The 22,628-nt window shown below is 38.7% G+C and overlaps 1 protein-coding gene across 1 annotated transcript; it reads left to right on the top strand.

Annotated features, from left to right (window-relative positions):
- Positions 1 to 1,180: 1,180 nt before the first annotated feature.
- Positions 1,181 to 19,225, top strand: CPT1A (carnitine palmitoyltransferase 1A (liver); the record flags this gene model as incomplete). Its single annotated transcript, XM_009075489.1, has 14 exons — positions 1,181 to 1,318; positions 2,189 to 2,266; positions 2,944 to 3,051; positions 4,042 to 4,129; positions 6,499 to 6,694; positions 7,790 to 7,978; positions 8,957 to 9,062; positions 11,335 to 11,451; positions 12,337 to 12,501; positions 13,183 to 13,317; positions 14,213 to 14,365; positions 15,458 to 15,562; positions 17,562 to 17,654; positions 18,908 to 19,225. Coding segments are annotated over 14 exons (1,758 nt in total), but the record flags the coding sequence as incomplete, so codon positions are not given.
- Between the last annotated feature and the right edge of the window lie 3,403 nt (positions 19,226 to 22,628).

Raw genomic sequence — 22,628 nt, 5'->3', positions numbered from 1 at the left:
GGGCTTTTGACACATGTTACAAAAGTATTGCATGGTGGTATTGATATGGTGTAATGGATTCAAACTTCTGCATAGGAATTAAAATAAAGACTATGACAAACCACTGAAACTGGTGACAATTTGAAGCCAGTGTAGTTCATACAAACTCACCATGAGCTGCAGTGTGAGCTCAGCCCAGAAAGCAAATGGAATTCTGGGCTGCATCAAAAGGAGTGTGGGCAGCAGGTCAAGGGAGGTGATTGTTACCGTCTGCTCTGCTCTCATGAGATCCACCTGGAATACTGCACACAGTTCTGGTGTCCTCAACATAAGGAGGACAAGGAACTGTTGGAGCAAGTCCAGAGGAGGCCACAACATTGCTAAGAGGACTGGAGCATCTCCCCTATGAGGACAGGCTGAGGGAGTTGGGGCTGTTCAGCCTGGAGAAGAGAAGGTTGTGTGGAGACCTCAGAGCAACTTTTCAGTATCTGAAAGGGCCTACAAGGGAGCCAGAGAGAGACACTTTATTAGGAGCTGCAATGATAAGACAAGGAGTAATGGGTTCAGACTGAAGGAGGGAAAGTCTAGATTGGATGGTCTAGGAAGGGTGGTGAGACACTGGCACAGGCTGCCCAGGGAGGCTGTGACTGCCCCAACCCTGGCAGTGTTCAAGGCCAGGTTGGATGAAGCCTTGAGCAACCTGCTCTGATGGGAGGTGTCCCTGCCCAGGGCAGGGGGTTGGGACTAGATGATCTGTAAGGTCCATTCCAGCCCCTCCAAACATACTGCACAGGTTGAACAGGTAAATGTGTTATGACACAAAACCTTATAGCAAAGTGTGTAAGTACAGTACTATGTCGCAGAAACTCAAGGTTTGATTTTTAGTGATGGAAAAAAAAGTGTCTGCCTCATACTGAAGAATTAGTATATCTTCCCCTTTTTGAGTGGAAAATGTACCTTTAGAATAGCAACCTCTTCCACTTGTGCTTTGCTGATAAATATCTGGAAAAATATCTTAATTTTTGAAGTTTGCGGCAGGCATTTCGAAGGGCATATATTCTTGTTTTATAAGCATAATGTTTGAAACCTTATGAATCTAGACTGGGTAATCTTTGTTTGCTGTTAAAATGCTTTATGTAAGAATGACAAGAAGCTTTGTATGAGTTGCTGTACTGATGCTGATTCTTCTCCTGTGTTCTAGTATCTGGAGTCAGTTCGGCCACTTATGGATGATGAAAAGTTCAAAAGAATGGAGGGTCTTGCCAAAGATTTTGCATTTAATTTGGGACCAAGGCTTCAGTGGTATTTGAAGCTAAAATCCTGGTGGGCCACAAATTATGTGAGTAGATAAATAGAAGACTCAGTCATTCAAATGACATAATTCATTCCCTGTTGCCCTTTTTGGCTTAAATTTCATTATTTCTTCAATGTAAAAGAAGTGACTTGAAGCTGCCAAATATTTTTGTCAAGAGCATGTGACACCATCTGATTTTGCACATAAATAATTTGTTCAGTTTGGTAAACAAACACTGTGGTCAATGGAACTTGAAAGAATGAATCCTCGTTTTGTGTTTGTTATTCCGGAGCAGGTGATTTAGCTTTTGCTGTTAGGATTGCTGTTGGGGCCTATTTGTTTGCTTGTTGAGCTTGATAACTCAACACAGGGCCTGACTACACAGGTAGTTTAGAAGGGTCATTTAGGACAATTTATTTATACAGAGCAGCTAAACCTTATGGAAGAAAAAGAATTGTGGCAACAAAGTTGATGGTCTGCTTTTTCTTTTTTTTTTTTTGTGTCTTACCAAAAAGAAAACCCAAACAGCAACATCAGAGTAAGAATTGTGTCATAAGTCCTTCCTGATACATTCTCTAATATATATCTGTAGCCTAAGCTGTCTTGGCAAAGGCTGCAAAGCATTCAGGAGATCTGATATGTTTTAAATATCATGTGAAGATTATGACTCCTTCAGAACCTTATCAGAGAGCTATATCTGAATTTAATTTCATTCTCTCACCCCTTTCTTTCTGGTTTCCCTGACGTTTGACACAAATCAGGGTTTTTTTTGTTTGTCTATTTTCAAGTACGAGGGCAAACTAGCAATTTCCTTCCTGCTTCTGTTTGGAACGTTGCCTTGTGGAGCAGTTAACATAGTAGACATAAACTGGAAATCACGAGGTTTTATGGCTTTTGTTTTCCTTCCTGCTGCAGGTTAGTGATTGGTGGGAAGAATACATCTACCTTAGAGGACGTGGACCAATTATGGTCAATAGTAACTATTTTGCAATGGTAGGTAAATATTATAAACATCTTGTGTGTGAAGCACTTAACATTTCTGCCATGTGTCTTACGTCGTGATATCTTTCTCCTTAGAAATCCATTGCCACTAAGTATGTAAGCTTTATTTTGCTTTCTTCTAATATTACCTGCAGCCTTAGTGTACTTACTGTATTCAAGTACAGTGTGTTCTTAGTAACACACCTAGCACCTTGCACATTTCAGCCAACATGTGCAGTAATGACTTATATGGTTTTGTGCTTACTGTAGCAAGTAATAGTTCAAAGCCTCCACGTTAAACTTCATGGGTGTAACAGTTCAAGGAGATTTGTGCTCATACTTGCAAATGTCTCTACAGGAAGTGAAATTGTAGAAGACTCTAAAATTAAAAGCAAAAAAGAAATATGGTGGTCTTGGATCAACTTTTATGTAGCGTTGTCTTTCCTACTGTGATGATTAACAGCTATCGTGTATGTTTTAGGACTGATGCTGTGTAAGGAGATTGTGACTACTGAGGAAATTTAAGTTTTATGTTATCAATTCATTGCACTGATGAACATTATATGTCTTAAAGCCTTTTGTATAATGTCAGGAATAAACTTTATGAATGTGGATGAGAAGTACTATCAGTGGGTATTTTAAAATGTAGTCTGATAATCATTAACTTAGGATTCTTATCTACTTTACAGGACTTCCTTTATTTATATCCCACAACCTTGCAGGCAGCTAGAGCTGGTAATGTTATCCATGCCATCCTGCTCTATCGGAAAAAACTGGACAGGCAAGAAATCAAGCCAGTATGTATATCAGTTTAAATGGCTTTTGATCTTTCTTCCAGCACAGTCTGTGAGAAGTTGATCAGTTTTCAGAATGGGAGAAGAGAGGAATGTCTAATTGTCAGAACTATATGTAAGATGCAACTAATTTTTGTGGTCCCAATCATCTTGATTATCACTTGAATTGCACGTGGGCAGTAATGACCAGCTATCAGAAATACAGGATTCTGTTATGCCAGTGAATTGCAGTAGTTGAAATTAGTGTTGTAACCACCCAAAAGACAAGTAGAGATTTGTATTTGCATGTGTTAAGTATTCTGTATAACAGATGTTATTGGTATGTGCTAGGCCTCTAATGGTACCTTTGAGCCACGGAAGGCTGAAAGGTCTGTGGTGTCATGTAGTGTGAGCGCACAAGGTGGTTGGGACAAAGGACTGGAGGCCTCTTGACGACAAGAGTGGGCCAGTGGGAGCTTAAGCATAGGTGATGATGGAATCCTGTGTTGCACTAATTTTTAGGGATCAAAGATAGACAAGGTAAGTCCCATTTTGAATTTCTGTTCCATCCAGTGTCTTTGTATTGTGGTGAACAAATATTGTGGAAACAAGTCAGTAGTTTTGTTCAAGGTCATGGCAGGGATGTGATTAGTTGTAAGTAACTAGAAATCTGATAAACATGAACTTTTGTTTCTGCACATCTAAGTTTTGCATCCAGACCAGCCATTGAGAGCTTTTAGGATTTCAGGTGCTACCTAGCTTCAGCCATCCCTCCTGCAGGGTGAGCTTTTGGTAGGAGGGGAAGAAACGATGCTCCTGGAATGTCTGTGGAATCGTCCACAGTATAGTTCAAGGAAAGACAATGAACAGAGAGGAAAAAAACAACACTGAGTCAGTGTATTATAAATCTTACTGTTCTGCAGTCTGACTAGATCCTGGTTTCTTTTTTGCTTTATTTTAAAAAGTGCTAATTGTATTTGCAAAATCTCATTTTAGTGTATATTTGTGTCACAGATTCTCCTGATGGGATCTACTGTTCCACTCTGCTCAGCTCAGTGGGAACGCATGTTTAATACTTCCCGTATCCCAGGAGAGGAATCAGGTAAGCCAAGACAGCCAAGGAGAGTAAACCCCTTCATGGAGTTCAGGACCTGGGGTCTTTCCTGCTAAAATCCTGGTTTTCCAGATAAGGATCTGGCTGACACAAGTATACATCTATGCTGTGTTCCAAGACTCAGGAAGTAATTAATTGCTATAGAGGTCTTAATATCAAAGTGGCATTTTTTGTTGAGATTTGTCTTCCTGAGTTCTGTCACTATAAGAGGAGGTAGATTGCATCTAGAAATACTAACATTTGTAGTCAGCTGATGGAAGAAAACATTGCTATTCACTTTCTTATTCTTTGAGAAGTAAACTACTAACTTCCCATCAGATTTTAGTGGAGATTTCTGCTGTTGTGTTTTCTACAGAAGCTTAAGCTGTATCCAGACGTCTCTGATCCTGTGCTGAAGAGCCTCTTAGAACTGAGTTCACATGTTTATCTAGCACTGCATCATTGTGGCTGCACCCTAATGAACTGCAGCATCTGTCAGTTGTCCTGACTGTCATGATTAGTGCAGAGGACAATCATTAGGAATTTGAAATGTAGAGTTTATTGTTTAGTCAGCTCCATTGGGAGTGTACATTTGAGCTGTCACTTGAAGACAGGAGATTTATTTTTACTTTCTTTGAGTCCTGTAACTCACTCTTATGTTTCAAACTGCCTTTGAGCGTGTTACTCCCACTCAACTACAGAATTCAAAGCAGAGAGTTTCTAAACAGACACAGGGATGTTGCCCACTCCTCCCTGCTGGAGGTTTGACATTTGCTGTCCTGTATGAAGTTGGATAAGGGGGAGAAGTGACATTGGATAGTGGATAAAGCAGTAGGTGCATGTGTCAGATAAGGACTTTGCTCTCATTTCTGCTGCTGGCCTTTGCTAGATTATTCAGGAATTGTTTTTCCAGCTATGCCTCAGCTCTGTTTGTCTGCAAAGTGAAGAAAAACACATTCCTGATGTGATTACTCCCTGTCATGAACTAGTAGCAGTAGATGAGCAGGTTTTAAACTCTGTTGGACAGCTGTAGCATTTGAGCAACTATTATTTAAAATACTTCAGGTACTGAGAGTGCCCCTTCCAAACTCAAGCTCTGCCAGGGGAGGTTTAGGTTAGATGTTAGGAAGAGGTTTTTATGGAGGGAATGATCAGGCATTGGAATGGGCTGCCCAGGGAGGTGGTGGATTCACCATCCCTGGAGGTTTTCAAGCTGAGACTGGATGTGGCACTTAGTGCCATGGTCTGGTAACCATGGTAGGGTTGGACTTGACAATCTTGGAGGTCTTTTCCAGCCTGGTTGATTCTGTCCAGACCCCCAGGTCCCTTTCTGCCTGGTGCTCTCCATCCACTGTCCTTAGCCTGTAGCTCTGCATGGGATTGTTATGGCCAAAGTGCAGGACCAGCACTTGGCCTTGTTAAACCTCATCCCATTGGAATCAGCCCATCTCTCCAGCCTATGCAGGTCCCTCTGCAGAACCCTCCTGCCTTCCAGCAGATTGATACTCTCTCCAATTTTGTGTCATCTGCAGACTTGCTGATGGTGCACTCATGGACAGCCAGAGACATGATTAGCATGATTTGCGTAATACTGCTTCTGATCAGTAGATGGAGCATACCTACCAACACTTTATAGGTAGCTGAGAACAGCCAAAGTACAGAACTCTTTTTCTCAGATCTTTGACATTTAGGCTCAGCTCTTATTTTCAACATCACCTTTCTTCACCATCTCAGTAAAGAGTCAGAGTTATAGAAATATAACAGTTCTTTGGGGCAGTGAAGGAATTCAATTAAGAGTTTTCATCAGTTGCAGGTTTTTCTGGCTGCTGTAGAAACCTTCATCTGTGGTTTATTATAATACCTTGATGACTAAATTCAGGCTTATCCCAATTAAACCATGTAAATAATAAAATGAAGACAAAAATCTTGACCTAGTTTTCTGCTTCACTGACATCCATAACACTACACATTTTGGCCATAGATGGAGCATTCACTCTGGATAAATGTGAAGAAAAGCTTATGGTACTAAATTTTGGCTCTCTTAAGACACTCTACAGATTATGCCATGACTTGTCTAGCCCTTGAATGCAAATGATTTGCAAGTACCTTTCCTCAGACTCATCTAGCAGGTTTTGTTGCTGACTGCTTCATCAGACTGCACTGCTAGTGCTCACTTTCAGACACAGAAACACAGGTTTAGGTGCCTCCAGTGTGGAAAGTGGTAGTGCTATACATGCAAAATGATTGTCAGGAGTCTTTGTGCTGAAATAACATTAGTTGGTTGGAATAACTAGCAGTGCATGCATTAAGCATATTATTTAGTGCATTGGTGTTTTGAGACCTGAGCTTGGTTTTCATGCAAGTGCTTGCAATTCTAGATACTCTGCAGCATGTGAAAGACAGCAAACACATTGTTGTGTATCATAAGGGACGTTACTTCAAGGTGTGGCTGTACCACGATGGCAGATTGTTGAAACCCCGAGAAATTGAGCAGCAGATCCAGAGAATCCTTGATGATGATTCAGAGCCTCAGGCTGGAGAAGAGAAACTTGCAGCTCTTACTGCAGGAGACAGGTATGGTGGTGGTTACTTCAAAAACAAATTTAGGATTAGTTGCATAATGTTCTGATTGAATTTTGTCTTTGAACTTTTAAAATAGTCTGCAGTCAGTTGTTTATGCCTTGGACACTGATTTTGTGTGTTGCTGATGTGTAACAGTCATTTGTAACTCTCTGGAGTTAAAGGAATTTTGCAGTGGCAATTCTGTATATGGATTACCTATACTTAGCTGGAGAAGTTTGATTTAATTGTGGTAGTCATAAGAGTGGTAATTGAAAGTTGTACAGTGTTACATATATTGAACTACTTGAGCTTAATGTCTGCTCTGAGGTTCACTGGCGTTTTATAGAGTATCTTGAAAATTATGTTTGAGAATAAGAATTCAGTTACTGTTACTCCAGTTCATGATTTGCATCTACACAGTAAAGCAGCATGTACTCAGTTGGTTTTAGGTGCAAGATCACTGAATGCCATTAAATTGTGGCAATCTGTCTAGTTATTTCTGAACAAATGGAGAGAAAGAGCTGTGGATTTTAATATACTTATTTACTAGGGGTCCTTCCTTTTTTCACTTTGTGCTTTTAAACAAACTGAATTATTTTTCATTGGGAAAAATCACATAAATTTACAGCTAAATGTGGCGCAGCTGTACAGAAATTACACTCACCACAACTTCTCTTCAGATTTCTTTCAGGCATTTGCCATAGAACTTTTTACTGACTTTTATAACAGTCCAGACTTTTAGATTTAGGTGTTACAATGATGTATATTAATATCTGTTGATTGTTTTAATACTTATTCCTATTGTGTTCTTCCATGAAATAGATATTTTCTCTTGTTAGTTATAAATGTGGATGATCTATGCTGTAGCTATTGCAGAAATTTTGAATTCCTGAGGATTAAGCTTTACACATGTGTGATGATGTGTTGCTAGGATTACCTTCTACAAGTATTTTGAGAATTTTTCACTGCTGATATAGTTTAAATGCCATAAAATTAGTTGCTTCACATTCCATAAAAGTGGGAGGAATGTCTCATAGTGATCTTAAGGGGTAATAAAGCATTCACAAATTTATGTAATCTGGCTATAAACCAAATTTTGTTTTACAGAGTACCATGGGCTAAAGCTCGCCAGGCTTATTTCAGCCGTGGAAAGAACAAACAGTCCCTAGATGCTGTTGAAAAAGCAGCATTTTTTGTGACATTGGATGATGTCGAGCAGGGGTACAAGAAGGAAGAGCCAGTGAAGTCACTGGATGCATATGCAAAATCATTAATACATGGCAGATGCTATGACAGGTGCAGTATTAACTCTGGAAAATGCCTTGTCTTCTTTAGAATTTGGCTAATCCGTATGAATTAGTGACTTATAAGTTGATAAATTTCATAGAATCACAGAATGGTTTGGGTTGGAAAGGACTTTCAAAGGGCATCTGGTTCCAGCCCTGCTTGCAATGGAAAGGGACATCTTTCACTACATCAGAGTGCTCAAAGCCCAGTCCTGCCTGACCTTGAACACTTCAAACTGCAAGGCATCCACAACTTCTGTGGACAACCTGTTCCAGTGTCTCACCACCCCATTGTGAAAAATAGTTCTCCATTATGCCACATATAAATTTACCTTTTCTGTTTATATCTGTTTCCCTGTGTCCTGTCACTGTGAGCCATGGTAGAGACTTCCTCAGTTTTCCTTATAAGTCTTCTTTATATATTGAATGACTGCAAGAAGCTGTTCCCAGAGCATTTTCTTCTCCAGACAGAACAACCCCAGCTCTCAGCCTTTCTTCATGGGGAAAGTACTCCAACACTCTTACCATTTTCTTGACTACTCTGACCCAGTCAAACAGGTCCATGTCTGTTTTATACTGGGGACCCTAGAGCTGGATGCAGCACTCCAGGTGGGGTCTTACCAGAGTCACCTCCCTTGACCTGCTAGCCACACTGCTTCTTATCAGCCCAGGATATTGTCTTTCTGGGCTGCAAGTGCACATTGCCAGCCCACGTGATATTTTTCATCCAATGGTATCCCCAAGAGCTCTGCAGGGCTGCTCAATCCTTTCATCCCTCAGTTTGTTGATACTGGGCATTGCCCTGATGCAGATGCAGGGCCTTGTATTTGGCCTTGTTGAACTTCATGAGGTTCAAATTTATGTCTGTTTATTTAAAAGGATAAGAACTGGTGAATTTGAATGTGAATTTTTGAGAGAGGGGAAGTTACAATACAAAAATGATTTTGAAATGTGCAAAACCATAAGGAAATTTTAATTTCTTTTGTAGGTGGTTTGATAAGACATTCACTCTTATCGTCTTCAAAAATGGCAGAATGGGTCTGAATGCAGAGCACTCTTGGGCAGATGCTCCTATTGTGGGACACCTGTGGGAGGTAGGTGCTAGTACAAAAAGATACTACAGAATATAATGTGGTGTGGTCCATGCAGCAACCCTGAAGGTCAGCAGTTACTTTCAGTCCCTTACATTCGTGTCACTGATGAGTGATTAGGGGCCTATGTCTATAGCAAATGTAGAATTTAGAAAAGATCCCAGACCCTCAGCTCAAAATGCTGCTGTTCTTTGAAGGACAGTGTTTTAGTGAGCATAGATGTCCTCACAGAACAACGATATAGCCCCCCATCAAATCTGTTTGTAGTATTTTAAATCCAGAGACTGTTGCCTCTTTGATGGGCATTGTATTTTGTGTCTGTGCATGCTGCTGAAGCACTTAGGCTTTCTTGTGCTCCAAAACACTCATGCTTGCTTTCAAATTGTAAAGGAATAGTACAGAATTCAACTTTTCCTCTAAGCTGTTGTTTGATGAGCTGCAGATTGATGTGCTGTTTGCATTGGCTCATGTATTTATTTGCAGTGAATGGAATAAATGCCTTGTCAGGTCTGTTCATCATGAACTTAGTTTATTTAATGTTTTTCTTTTTTTTTTTGAAGCTTAAACCCCTAAACAGTTATGTGACTCAAATCAATCAAAACTTATCATAAAGAGTAGTTAATTCTGATTTCTTAGAATCATAGAATCGACCAGGTTGGAAAAGACCTCCAAGATCATTGAGTCCAACCCTACTGTGGTTACTAGACCATGGCACTAAGTGCCACATCCAGTCTCACCTTGAAAACCTCCAGGGATGGTGAATCCACCACCTCCCTGGGCAGCACATTCCAATGCCTGAGCACTCTCTCCATAAAAAACCTCTTCCTAATATCCAGCCTAACCCTCCCCTGGCAGAGCTTGAGTCTGTGCCCTCTTGTCCTGCTGCTGGTTGCCTGGGAGAAGAGACCAACCCCCACCTGACTCCAACCTCCTGTCAGGGAGTTGCAGAGGGTGAGAAGGTCTCCCCTGAGCCTCCTCTTCTCCAGGCTGAACACCCCCAGCTCCCTCAGCCTCTCCTCATGGCACTTGTGCTCCAGTCCCTTCACCAGCCTCGTTGCTCTTCTCTGGACCTGCTCCAGCCCCTCAATGTCCCTCCTGAGCTGAGGGGCCCAGAACTGAACACATTTCATATGTATTTGTGCAAATGGGTCTCAAGTTTAACTGGTCCCTCAAGTAATTTCCTAGTTTTATTATAGAATTATTCTCATGTGTGTAAGAACCATATGAAAATCCTCATTGCATCCTCTAGTCAGGAAAGAAAGAAGGCCAAACTGACTTGAAAGTGCAGTTTAGACTGTCTCAGTGAAAAAGGGTACTTGATTTTCTTTTAATGAATGATGTTATATGCTTTAATTCTGATTTCTGTACTTAATATTAGTTACTTCACTTTCTGCTACGTATTAAGATGACTGAAATAAAATAGGGTTTAGTCTTCTAGAAAGTTATCTGTTGTTAGGTCTTTACAGATTGTCTATTTTAGAATAGAATGGACTAAGCTTTATTTCATAGTTGTCATGTTCTGACCACGAAGAGAGAAAATAAGAGAAAGATAAGAGATTGAAACTAAATGGTTGAGCTTTTTCTTTACGTATTGAGCAGATTCAAATCTGTTGATGATTCTTTTTGTTTGTTTGTGGGTTTGTGATTTTGGTTTGTTATTACATTGAGGATATTTACTCGATATCTTTTAAGACAGAGCCTTTCATTTGTGTTGTTCAAGTTGTGTTGCTCATCTTGGAAACATTCTTTCCTGCCCAAGTGCTCTAGGGCACATATGAAATAAACTGCAGTTTTGAAGGGGATGCAAATCTTAAATATTACTGAATTCTTGCTGAGATTTGCACTTACTCTGAAATAAACTATTTCTTGATGAACAAGTTTTGACAGATAACAAACTTGCAGAAGTTCTCAAGAACCTAAGTTAAACAAAGGTTGTGAAATCTGAGTTTTGTTGGTTTTTTTTTTATTTCTCGTGGGTTTTTAATTGAAACATTTTGATTAACTCAGTAGCATCTAACAAAAATGCACCAGTGTAACTGTGCAAGTGTTTGGTGCATATCTGGGATTCTTCCCACTCAGAAGACAAGTAAAAATGCCTTAAAATAAGAGGTGAAACTGAGTGCTTCACTTGCAGTTATTTTTAGTATTTGGAAGTGGATTGTATATTGTATTCCACTATGTACTGGAGATAGGTTATATGTATTTCACAGGGAAATCCTCATTCCTTATCAATAAGTAATGTGTTGCAGTTCTGAAGAAGTGTCATTCTTTGCAGAATGTGATGGCAACTGAGTATCTTGAACTGGGCTATTCAGAAGATGGGCATTGCAAAGGAGATACCAACCAAAACATTCCTATTCCTACCAGGCTGCAGTGGGAGATTCCAGAAGAAGTAAGTACAGAAGGTCTAGTGGTTTGAGGAAGAAGCTTCTCTTTTCCCGAGTGGTCAAATCATTTACACAGTTACTGATACCTCTATAAATCAGCTTTAAATTTGAGTCCTATAGGATATGTATTTCATGTGTAGATATTGCTCAGTTTACTTCAAAAGTCAGGGGGTTTTAACATCCTTCTTTAAAAATTCTGTCTGGGCAATGCCAGCATTTGACTAGAAGCTTTCTTGGCTGGCAATACCTGAAAATAAGTGCCCATCTATTTTAGATAGTGACTGCATTAAAATGAAGCTGAAGTTGCTGAGATTTCATTACTGTTGTCACAACAAATGCTTTTGTCTAATAGTTTCTTGAGACTAGATGTCTTTTTTCTGGGTTCAAAATTCTATATGCATGCCTAATAAGGTTTGATTTTTAAAGATTTAGTTTTTTCCTGAGTTCAAGACAAACTGCCACAACCTGTTTAGATTTTTGTTGAAAATAAAGTGGGTTTGGTTTTCTTGGTTATGTATTCAGTGAAGCATGTGTGGCAGATTGGAAGCCACACAGCTATTGCCCTTCTATATCTATTGGTCAGTCTTTTATGTTCTGGTGATCTGAACAGTTTATTGCTGGTGGGTTTTTTTGAAGTGCTATTTTTGGATGTGTATTGACTTAAAAGACTTTTCTTAGCTTTTTGAATTTTAATTATCTGGCCAAGATAGCCTCCTTTCTCTAAGGGGAGATTATTTAAGGCAATGATGTTTCTGGCATGCATCAAGGCAGCATTTCTCATTTATCCATTAAAAATACTTGGACTTTTTCAGTAGTTGTCAATGCCATCGTATGCATGTGTGTGTGAATACAGGTGTGTGCTCATTTGTTTATCTGTTTGCTTATTTAAGTGTCAAGAAGTGATTGAGAGGTCTCTGAGTACTGCTGTAGCTCTGGCAGATGATGTGGAGTTCTGTTCATTCCTCTTTGATACTTTTGGGAAAGGACTAATAAAGAAAGCAAAAACCAGCCCTGATGCCTTTGTGCAACTTGCCCTGCAGCTTGCTCACTATCGGGTAAGAACAGACTGTTTCTGGCTTACAGAATCTCATTAGATTGGCTGTAACTTGTTTGTGATTAAAACATGTGACTGTGCAATGTTGCACTGCCTGTACAAGGTTGTTAAAGACATTCAGTGGAAACTGGTAAAATCCCTAAACAGATTGCCAGCTGGAGATTAATTCTCCAAAGTTTGGCATTTTGACACGTGCAGATTTTTCTCTTCCGCTTAGTTGGTGTATCTCTAGGCATTTTGGACTTCAAAGAAGATACAAAACTTTTAGTAGCTGTTTTTATAACCTGAACAATGTTAAACTTAGCTTTTAGTTTATCATCACACATAATTCAGTACTCATGGACACTCCCTAATGGGATTAACAGCAATGCCTACCTGTGTTTTCTTCTGTTAGTTGACCTTTTCTATAACTTGCTCTAGCAACATGCAGCTTTTATTATAAACTGAAGAAGATTGAATATAAAACTTGGAAGGTAGTCCTTACTGGTTCTGTTAGTGTTTACCAAATCCTACTGCTAATCTTATTTTTGCCTTTATTATCTTCAGGTAAGAGAGCTAATGGTGGGCTACAAAAAACTTAATGTTGACCTGAATTTGTGTAGTGCTTAGCTTGAACTGTTAATTAAGAAACAGGGGCTAAGTCTGGCTAAACCTTTAAGTTGTTCTTTTTTCCTTTTTCAAGGACATGGGGAAATTTTCTTTAACGTATGAAGCCTCCATGACACGCTTGTTCAGAGAAGGCAGGACAGAAACTGTTCGCTCATGTACTGTTGAATCAAGTAATTTTGTTCAAACCATGGAAGACCCGACTGAAAGTGTAAGTGATTCATGTTGTTGCCTTTTACAATTGAGAGAGTAGGTTTATATTGGATATCAGGAAGAAATTCTTTACTGTGAGGATGGTGAGGCACTGGCACAGACAACCCAGAGAAGCTGTGGATGCCCCATCCATGATGGTGTTCAAAGCCAGGTTGGATGGAGCTCTGAGCAACCTGCTCTAGTGGAAGGTGTCCCTGTCCAGGGCAGGGGGTTGGAATGAGATGATCTTTAAGGTCCCTTCCAACCCTTAACATTCTGTGATTCCATGATAATTCATAAGGCACATGAGTTACCACTAGACAACCATATAAGTCCCCAAATAGTTTTTAAGTACTCAGACTGATGCTTTGTGGTTTTTTAGGAAGGAAGTGCAGCATAAGGTAATTGTCCATGCTTTCTGTCAATACAACAGAAATTCAAGGCCTTACTGAAAGAGAATGGCAAATATACCATTATTTGCAGTTCCTGAGCTCCAGGAAACTGTGATTACGTGTGAAATTTTTGTTACTTGTAAAACTCCAACATAGATTTGTAAGACAAGTAATCTCATACTGGTTAGGCTTTCCTTTCTAAGAGGGAAGCAGAATTGTTCATTCATAGGAAGTAAGCCATTGCTCTTATATGTTGATTTTGGTGACCAGAATTCATGGACCCCTATACCTGCAATGTTGTCAATTTGCTTTCTAAAATAGCTGCTGCAGTTCCATCTTTTCTTAAATCATGTTGAGGTTTGCTCTGTAACACTTATTAAGAGCAGTTCCTCTCTGCATTGCATTGTACTGGACCCTGAAGCACTCAAGGCTTGAGAGCCATTGTTGTAACTTGATTTTTGCACCTCCATCTTCAACCCAGGTCACTCAATTGATTTTTCTTAATCTATTTTTCAATGTTAGAATGAAAATAAGCTGAAGATGTTTCGGCTTGCTGCTGCCAAACATCAGCACTTGTATCGTCTTGCCATGACTGGTTCTGGCATCGATCGCCATCTCTTCTGCCTTTACGTCGTGTCCAAGTACCTTGCTGTAGATTCTCCTTTCCTTAAGGAAGTAAGTGACTTTTGGTGCTAACTAGTCATTACAGCAAATAATCCATTGTTTAATTAGTGTTTTGCAGTATCTGCTTTACCTTCTTGTAGAACTCTGAGTTTCCTAAGAGAAAAGTTCAAGTTTTAGCTAGCCTTGTTTAACATATGGTGATAGATTCTAAGTTAGCTTCGTTTAACATTATGCATGCATTTGTCAATAGACCTGTAATGATGCTTTCAGTGAGCTTTGTAGTATAATACATCTTATTAAGAGCTGCAAGAAGGATATAGTCTGTTAAAAAACATAGATTGCTTGTGGGTTTTGCATATTTTCAAGGCAGCACAACAGACTCGGGTTTTGCATATTTTCAAGGCAGCACAGCAGACTCTGTATGTTTTCTCTCAAGAATGTTCTTTTGGAACTGTGACAAATTCACTTTCTTGTAAATTGGTGTGAGTTAAAGGATCTGTATATACCATTAATGTCACTGTGTATTACCAGAATGAATTCTTTATTGCCTAAACTAGATTTTTAAGGTTGGGTTTGGTAAAAATAATTACATTACACTTGTTCATTTTTTCTGATTAATAAAAAGTGTGTTCCAGCTGGCCTTAAAATTAAGCTGCTCACATTTGTCTCTTTGCTCTCCTAAATGTGACTAGTGGCTAAGTGAAGAATAAAACAACTTTCTACAGCTTCCACAGGCTTCCAAGATACATGTGTATTGCTAGAGATTTTGCAACTTTCTAACTTGATTTACTGAGATTTGAATATGGCTCATAATGATCTTGTTAAAACAAGACCTGTTATGCAAAATTTACCAGGCTATAGACCAGATAATCTTGTTTGAAGCAGCATTTCTGTTGAAATTCTAGTTTATTCTCCTTGAGGAATTGGCATCACTACCTCATATGTTCATGGTTTGCATATTAGGACATGTTAAGCTGGTTTTTTAACCTCTTAATCGTTGATTCCATTGCAATGGGAACTGGAGTTATCCTTAATATTGCTTTATTGAGTGTTTTCTACCTCAACTTGGCTACTTTTTGAGCAAGTTGCGTGTTCTTAACCAGTGTGTTAAACTTATTTGCACCTCTTTCATATCTCCTAAAGGTTTTGTCAGAACCTTGGAGACTGTCAACAAGTCAGACACCACAGCAACACATTGATCTGAAGAAGAACCCAGAGATGTTATCCTCTGGTGGAGGGTTTGGCCCGGTATGTTTGCTAAGTACAAGTAGCCATTAAAAAACAGTTTTATTTTGAATCTGTTGATCTAAAAATTTCAGATCTCTTAAGACCTTAACCTTGCACATCAAAGATGCAACTCCTGCTTTTAAACACATGTGTTTAATGCTTCCTCATGATGTGAGTGGTTTCAGGAAAATCTGCATTGCCTCTTTTTTGCTATCCCACTACAAGAATGGATTATTCTGAAGAAAATACACATATAAAATGTGGTACAGGGCTCCATGGCAGAGAGATCAGATAAAGTTGGGGCTTTTATCACATTACTTATGCCCAGACCTACTGTCCTTCAGGCTATTATACATTACTTATGCCCAGACCTACTGTCCATCAGGCTGTTACTACAGTGACAAGTGCCTTATTACTTAAACTAGATCTTAAGGTTGAGTTTCATAGAAGTACGTACACTTGGCTTGTTCTTGATTGACTGATAAATGTGTTCATTATTTCCTCCAGATTAAGCTACTCACATTGTTCTGCTTGCCCTCCTAAGTGTGAGTAATAGCCAAGTCAAGAACACAGCTGTGTTCTGTGGCTTCTGTTGACTTCCAAGACACTAGTGTGATGTTAGAGATTTTATAAGCTGCTTACTTGCTGGAACAGTTTACTGGAATTTGAATTTGGCCACTTGTAATAATACTGGTGTCAATAAGATCTACTAAGCAGCCTTTATGGGGCTGTAAGACTAGATTAATCAGTTTTCAAAAAGTATTTCTATGAAAAGAACCACGAGAGGGTCACTGAGCTGGTCTTTGCCATGCAGAAATTAGGGTGACAGATATTTTGGCTGGTTTACCAAGGTGTAAGATGGGAGTTGTAAAAATTAGTGTGATTTGTTTATTCATGTTTCTTTTCAGTAGTTCTCAAAGATGGAATGAGTTTGAATTGCAGGATCAAGGCAGTCTAGCTCTTGAGAGACTGGCTTGCTCCAACTGGCAATAAAGTCAAGATGCAGAATTCTCAGAAGGGTGTGATCTAACAGTAGAATAGGATTTTGGCTGCAGGAATTTCTAACACTTTTTTTTTCTCCTTTTGTTTTTGCTAGTGCTACTTTAACTGATCCCTTAATATTTCTTCATTCCTTTCATTTCCTTCCTTCAGTTGTTGGCATTTCTAAACAACCCTGCTTACATTTCTCTTCATCATTTCTTGTATCCCTACAGAAACTGTGCTTGGTTTGCTCAAGTAGGCCAGAGGTTCAGTACATCAGGCTTTCCATGGATGTGTTGTTTGTTGGTTTTGAAGGGGGTTTTTTTTAAGCACTCTGTGGAATCTATCACTGTGGCACCAAGGGTGGGCACCAAGACTATCAAGGTGCTTTAGCAGCAGTGGCAGCAAAGGGCTGGAAGGTAGTGATGCTTTGAGTTGGGAAGGAGACAAAGAAAGGTGCAGCAGATAAACTGTATTTAGGCATACTTGAAATATAGCATCAGGGTGAAACTTGGGACAGTTAAAGCTACTAATGTTGAAATTGGACCAAACTTCTGCTCGTGATGCAGGTGTTCAGAATCCTCTATGTGCCTTTGGGCAAGTTTTCTTAATACAAGCCTTTTATGCTCCCTATTTATATACTGTATTTGTTTACATTTGCAGAATAATTCCATGAAACAGGATTTCCATGAAACTATTTTATTCCTTTCTACTTAAGCACTGAAGCTGTATAGCTGCTTGGGACCAGACACTGATAAGAAAAGCTCTTTGAACAAGTATTTTAGTGCAAAATACTAAAACTGGGAAATATTACAGACAAATATTCATAAAATTTTAACTCCATGCACCTCAAATGAGCCTAGAACTATTCCTGAAGTGGAATCAGTGCTCGAAAATTGTGCATTAAATGTGGAAGCTCAAGTTTTGCTTGAAGAGAAATTTAAAACTGCACTCTGAGAACTCTGTATAAGTTGATTTGGGACTGGAAGGAAAAAGAAAGGAAAAATAAAACTTGTTTTTCTCTTTTTTCTTTTCCTAGGTGGCTGATGATGGTTATGGTGTTTCTTATATTATCTTGGATGAAAATTCCATCCATTTCCATGTCTCCAGCAAAATATCTTGTTCTGAGACGGTAAGTCAGTCCTTTCCTATGGTTCAGTAAATCACTTGTGATATCTGCTTAGAAAACTGTTCTCCTCATTGGCTAAAAAAATGTAGTAGAACTTACAACATACTGTTATAATGTGTTTTTCTTTCTCAACATATGCTGTTTTCTTTGGGGGTTTTTGTCTTCATTTCTAGAAGTCGAATACCTTTGTGAACCAAGGATACATATTCTATTTCACTTACACTTTCAAACATAAAGAAAACATGTGGCTCAGGGTCATCTTTATATGTGTAATTCCCTGAAACTCATGTAAAATATCTCGTGTGTGTCCCATAAAGAGTAAGAAGGGCATCTCTTGGGTTTTGGTATTACAATTTTGCTTTGATTTGTGTCTCAGTTGTAAAGTCAGAGTAAAATGTGTGCTTGTTAAGCACTATTATATATGTATATATGTATATATGTATTATTTAAGTCTGCCAAACTATTTAAGTCTTCTTGTTTCAAATAATACTGAAAGAAGCTGCCCATAAGTTGTAATCTGTGCTTGAGAAACATAGTTAATCAAAAGTTTGTTAGGATATAGTAGGTATCATCTGCTCTGAGTGAGCTTCAAGTCATCCTTCCCCTTTATATTTTTATGACGCTAGTAAACATGTTGAGTTTGTTCAGGATTACTTAGCTAAACTAGTTTTCCTCTTTTGACCTTAACTTGTCCAAGAGATCATGGTGCCTTTGGTTAATCATTAATGATTAGGAAATACAACTTTGTTTTTTTCATAGCTGAAATTGTTCTTCAGGTGCCTGTTAGTTAGTTGTACTTTGAATTTCTCTCTGTTCTTTTTACTTATTAGTCAAGTCAAAGGTCCGTGCAGAAAAGGCAGCATTTCATGTCTTTGTAGGTCCTGCAGTGTAGCTAATAATCTTAATTTCTTTCTTGTGCCATTCCTCTAGCACTTAAACAAAATAGGTTCGTAGTTTGTTTGCACTTAGAAGATTGTTATTTTCCCTTTCAATACATGCATCTCATTTCAAAAGGGACATGATCTCAGTCCCATCTGTAGGAAAGGAAATGCACAGTGAAGAACTCATTAGTCAGTAATAGCATAAACCTGGGTGAATTTATATAGCATTAATATATCTGTTATTTAAATCCCCTACTATGTCCTAATTCCACAAGCTCCAAAAATACAAAGTGTGAAAAGGTTTCTCCTTTTGCCTAAAATATAACTGTGGATTGGCAGTAAAAGTCTTTGGTTTTGTTTTGTTTGTTTCTGAAGGATTCGCATCGATTTGGACAAAACATCAAAAAAGCAATGGTTGACATCATGGGTTTATTTAGCTCAAGTAAAAACTGTACAAAGTGATACTCATTCTTGGTGCCAAGAAATCTCCTGTTGTTGGGATGAGAACTCTTCTGCACGGTGAACGACAGCAAGGTTTGTCCAACAGTAGCTGGCGAAGAAACTGAGTCAACACCTTCTTGATCACCTGTTAAAACCTTCACAGTGTATTAAATGTTTCTTTGGGTTGTTTTTTTTTCAGTAGTCCAGAAGAGTTTATTTCCACAAAGGATGACTTTTGAAATCTTATATGTTTCTAGGGATGAAGCATAGTATCATTGCATGAAGTCATGTGTATTCTAACTTCTGCAGTATTCTCTTCATTTTATACACTTGCTCTTTTTTTTTTACTTAAAATTAGTTTACTTGTTTCCAGAATCAAAGGGATAAAACACACCAACTTAAATACTAGGAAAAGTTAGATTTGCTATGTATTAAGAGCAGAATGTTCTTCAGTGTATCTGCTGCTTTATGTAAATGTGTGACAAAACTTGTGGCTCTTTGCCTTGATTGGTTTGTTTGTTTGTTGTTTGTTTTTCAAAGGTAAATTCTGTAAAACATACCAAAAAAAATCCCTGCTGTAAACCCACCTTAACCTAATAAGTTGTAGAAATTTTATGGTTTTTGAAAAAAACAAAAAACAACCAACCATCAGGTAGTTCTACATTGGGCAGTAAAATGTGTCACCTAGTGAGTAGGTAGCACATTTTTCTTTTCACTTACAAGCACATTTGCAATGTGGATTTTATTTCTGTCTAGATAAATGGACCTGTGTGCTTGTTCATGCAAGTGCCTTAGAAAAACAAAGATCCTTAACCCAGGAGAAAAACCGTGTGCTGGGAGGTGATTTGACATTGGTTTAGTGGTGAAGGAGCTGAAATATTAGTAATGCAGAGCAGGTTTTCAAATCACGAGTTAGGATAGCAAAGATCAGTCCCTGTGAAATACAGGACTAACTTTGTTTCAGATTTACAGATATCCCTGTGTGTGTTTTGGTGAATGGTATTGGTGGTCACTTGAGGTCACTTGAGCTTCTGGGTCCCAGGCAATGTGTTGGACAGTCTCCAAAGCAAGGCTGGCTGTGCAGGCTGATCAGTTGCAAAGTGCCTGATTTCAGCCTGGATGGAAACGCTACTGCATTGCCAACCACCTGCCTGAGAAGGGCAGGCTGTTAAAGCCATGGAAAACAGCTCCAGAACGGGAAAATCATGGGCTTCTTGGCCCCTTCCTGGAGATGCTCTTGGTCAGGCAGTTTCTAAAGATGATAAGGAGGGAGGGGAAAGGTATTTCACCCAAAAAGGAGCATGATGTTTGCCAGTGCAGAACTAAAACGGCTGCTACCAAACAGAGTAACTTTGTGCATGATGCTTCTCTTCCCCAAGCTGTGTAGGTGTGTAACTTATCACACCCTGCAGTGCTGTAAAGTGCACTTGTTAGAGCAACATTTCTTTTCATGGTTAGTTTTTTATGCAAGGTACATGATGTTTAGTAATCCAGCGAATGCTGCTCCGGAGCTGTGCTGATTTTGAAAAGACCCTTGGGGTGGATATAAAGCTTCTTGTTAGACTTTGAATGTTTTCTGGCCAGTATTTCTAACTCTCTCTTCATTTTTGACTCTGATTGAACTATTAAAACACCTGTCTATGTATGTTTGAGGTGGGAAAGATCTAAGATGCACATTTAAGCCACTGCATCCTTCCATAAATGTGGGAACCACTATGGGAGTTGGTCAGATTGGTTATTGATTAGGGTTACAGTGTGTGGGAAAGGACACATGGAAATCAGCCTTATTGCAGCTGGCACACCTGGCATTTATCAAACTACTGCAAGTTTTATAGTGATCTCTTCTTTTTGGAGCTGCAGAAATAATGCACTGGGGTTTTTTTGGGGTTTGGGGTTTTTTTCTGTTTGGTTGGGTTTTTTTTAATTGACCACTGACCAATCTGTACTTAAATTAACATTAGGACATATTAGCTCGTAGGATTTTCTTTGTTACAACAAAAAAAAGTTTAGATTTGACTCTCAGGTTTTAAATGTTATGAGTCTAATTGTAGTTAGTGCAGTTATCAATGCAATTTTACATTCTTGGAGAGTATAATTGGCACAGAAAGCTGGTTTTTATTGTAAATGTTTAAAAGGTTTTGTGGTGTTAAATGTATCTTTTTTTTAAAAAATTTTGGAGTAGATCATAATTCCTAAACAGATAATATTTTATTTCTTTTTCTTTAAAATGCAGCAGCATGTAAATAAAATAAGCTTTTTGGATGTAAATCTTAGAAATTCACAGTGAATGTAGGTTATTAATAAATAATTTAAATTTTTATGTTCAATATTGTTTACATACAGTAAAACTGTTTGGGGTTTTGTTTTGGTTTTTTTGCTCAAAGCCATAGGAATGTAACTGAAATGACCTAGATTTGAATGAATCTTTTAGTACTTTAAAGTCAAATTTTCATATCCCAGTAAAAAAATACTAATTTGTTACTAAAACCTTGAATCATTAATTCTCAATCAGTGATTTGGCAGCTCAAAGTTAGGGTTGGGGAGGTGGTAAAAAGTCAAGTCAGCAGATGATCTGTTTATTAAAGAGCAATGTGGAGTTGGTGGATTACCTGGAATGTGCATGTTTCACACTTACTATTTCAGCTATTTTGTGGCAGAAGTTAGGAAAGCATTAAATCCATTTAGAAGGTAATATTGTTCAGGGTTAATCCTGTTCCCAACTGAATATTCTTTTAAGGCTTGAAGTTTTCTGAGGGACTGGGGAAGTGTGTGCCTGACCTTGAAAATCATGATTCTAATTCAGCCTTTGTACCAATTGTTTTCTCATGTAAAATAGATTAATTTAAGCTAGAGGGTTTTTTTTAATCTTGTTCAATTACTCTATATCTATGGTTGGTTATTTACATCCAACACTTTGTCTCTATTTTCTACTTTCTTCTGTGACTTCAAAAAATAAAATAAAATTTCACAATTACCACTACCTAGTACAATGTTTAATATCTTTTGTGTCTTCTTCCCAACTCCCTTGGTGCAGTTTCTGGTCTTGGGAAATCATTGCTGTTAAATCCAGTTAGGAGCAGTAGTAGAAGACTATTCAGTTTGTTTTAGTAGTGATTTAAACATTTGCTATTTTATAGGGAATGTGTTAATGGACAATTTTCAGGTTTAGTAGAAACAGGAAACAACGTAAGTCTTACTTTGGATGAGCTTTCTTCTTGAGCTGTAGATAACTGCTGGAATGTTTCTGTGGAACACTGTCTGCAAGCTGGTGGATAGCCCAAGTGAGTAATCCATGCAATATTAAGGGCAAGGCATTGGACAACTCGTTCAGGCATAGAAAGTTATCATTGTTAAAATGTTATTTGTTTAATCTGAAGATTCTAGTACCTGAAAACTTCCTTAAAATTGGATTCTGACTGGGGACTGCTCTGAGACAGCTGAAGAGGATTATTTGACCTTTTAAAGGTTCACACCCTGGTTGTTAAATTCATAGAATTTTAGGGGTTGGAATGGACCTTACAAATCATCCAGTCCCAACCCTCTACCCTAGGCAGGAACACCTCTCACCAGAACAGGTTGCTCAAGGCTCATCCACCCTGGCCTTGAACACTGCCAGGGCTGGGGCAGCCACAGCCTCCCTGGGCAACCTGGGACA

Source organism: Acanthisitta chloris, unplaced genomic scaffold (assembly GCF_000695815.1).
Source record: "Acanthisitta chloris isolate BGI_N310 unplaced genomic scaffold, ASM69581v1 scaffold32595, whole genome shotgun sequence".
Lineage (NCBI taxonomy): Eukaryota > Metazoa > Chordata > Aves > Passeriformes > Acanthisittidae > Acanthisitta > Acanthisitta chloris.
Note: the sequence above shows the minus strand (reverse complement) of the source record. Positions and strands in the feature narration are given on the sequence as shown.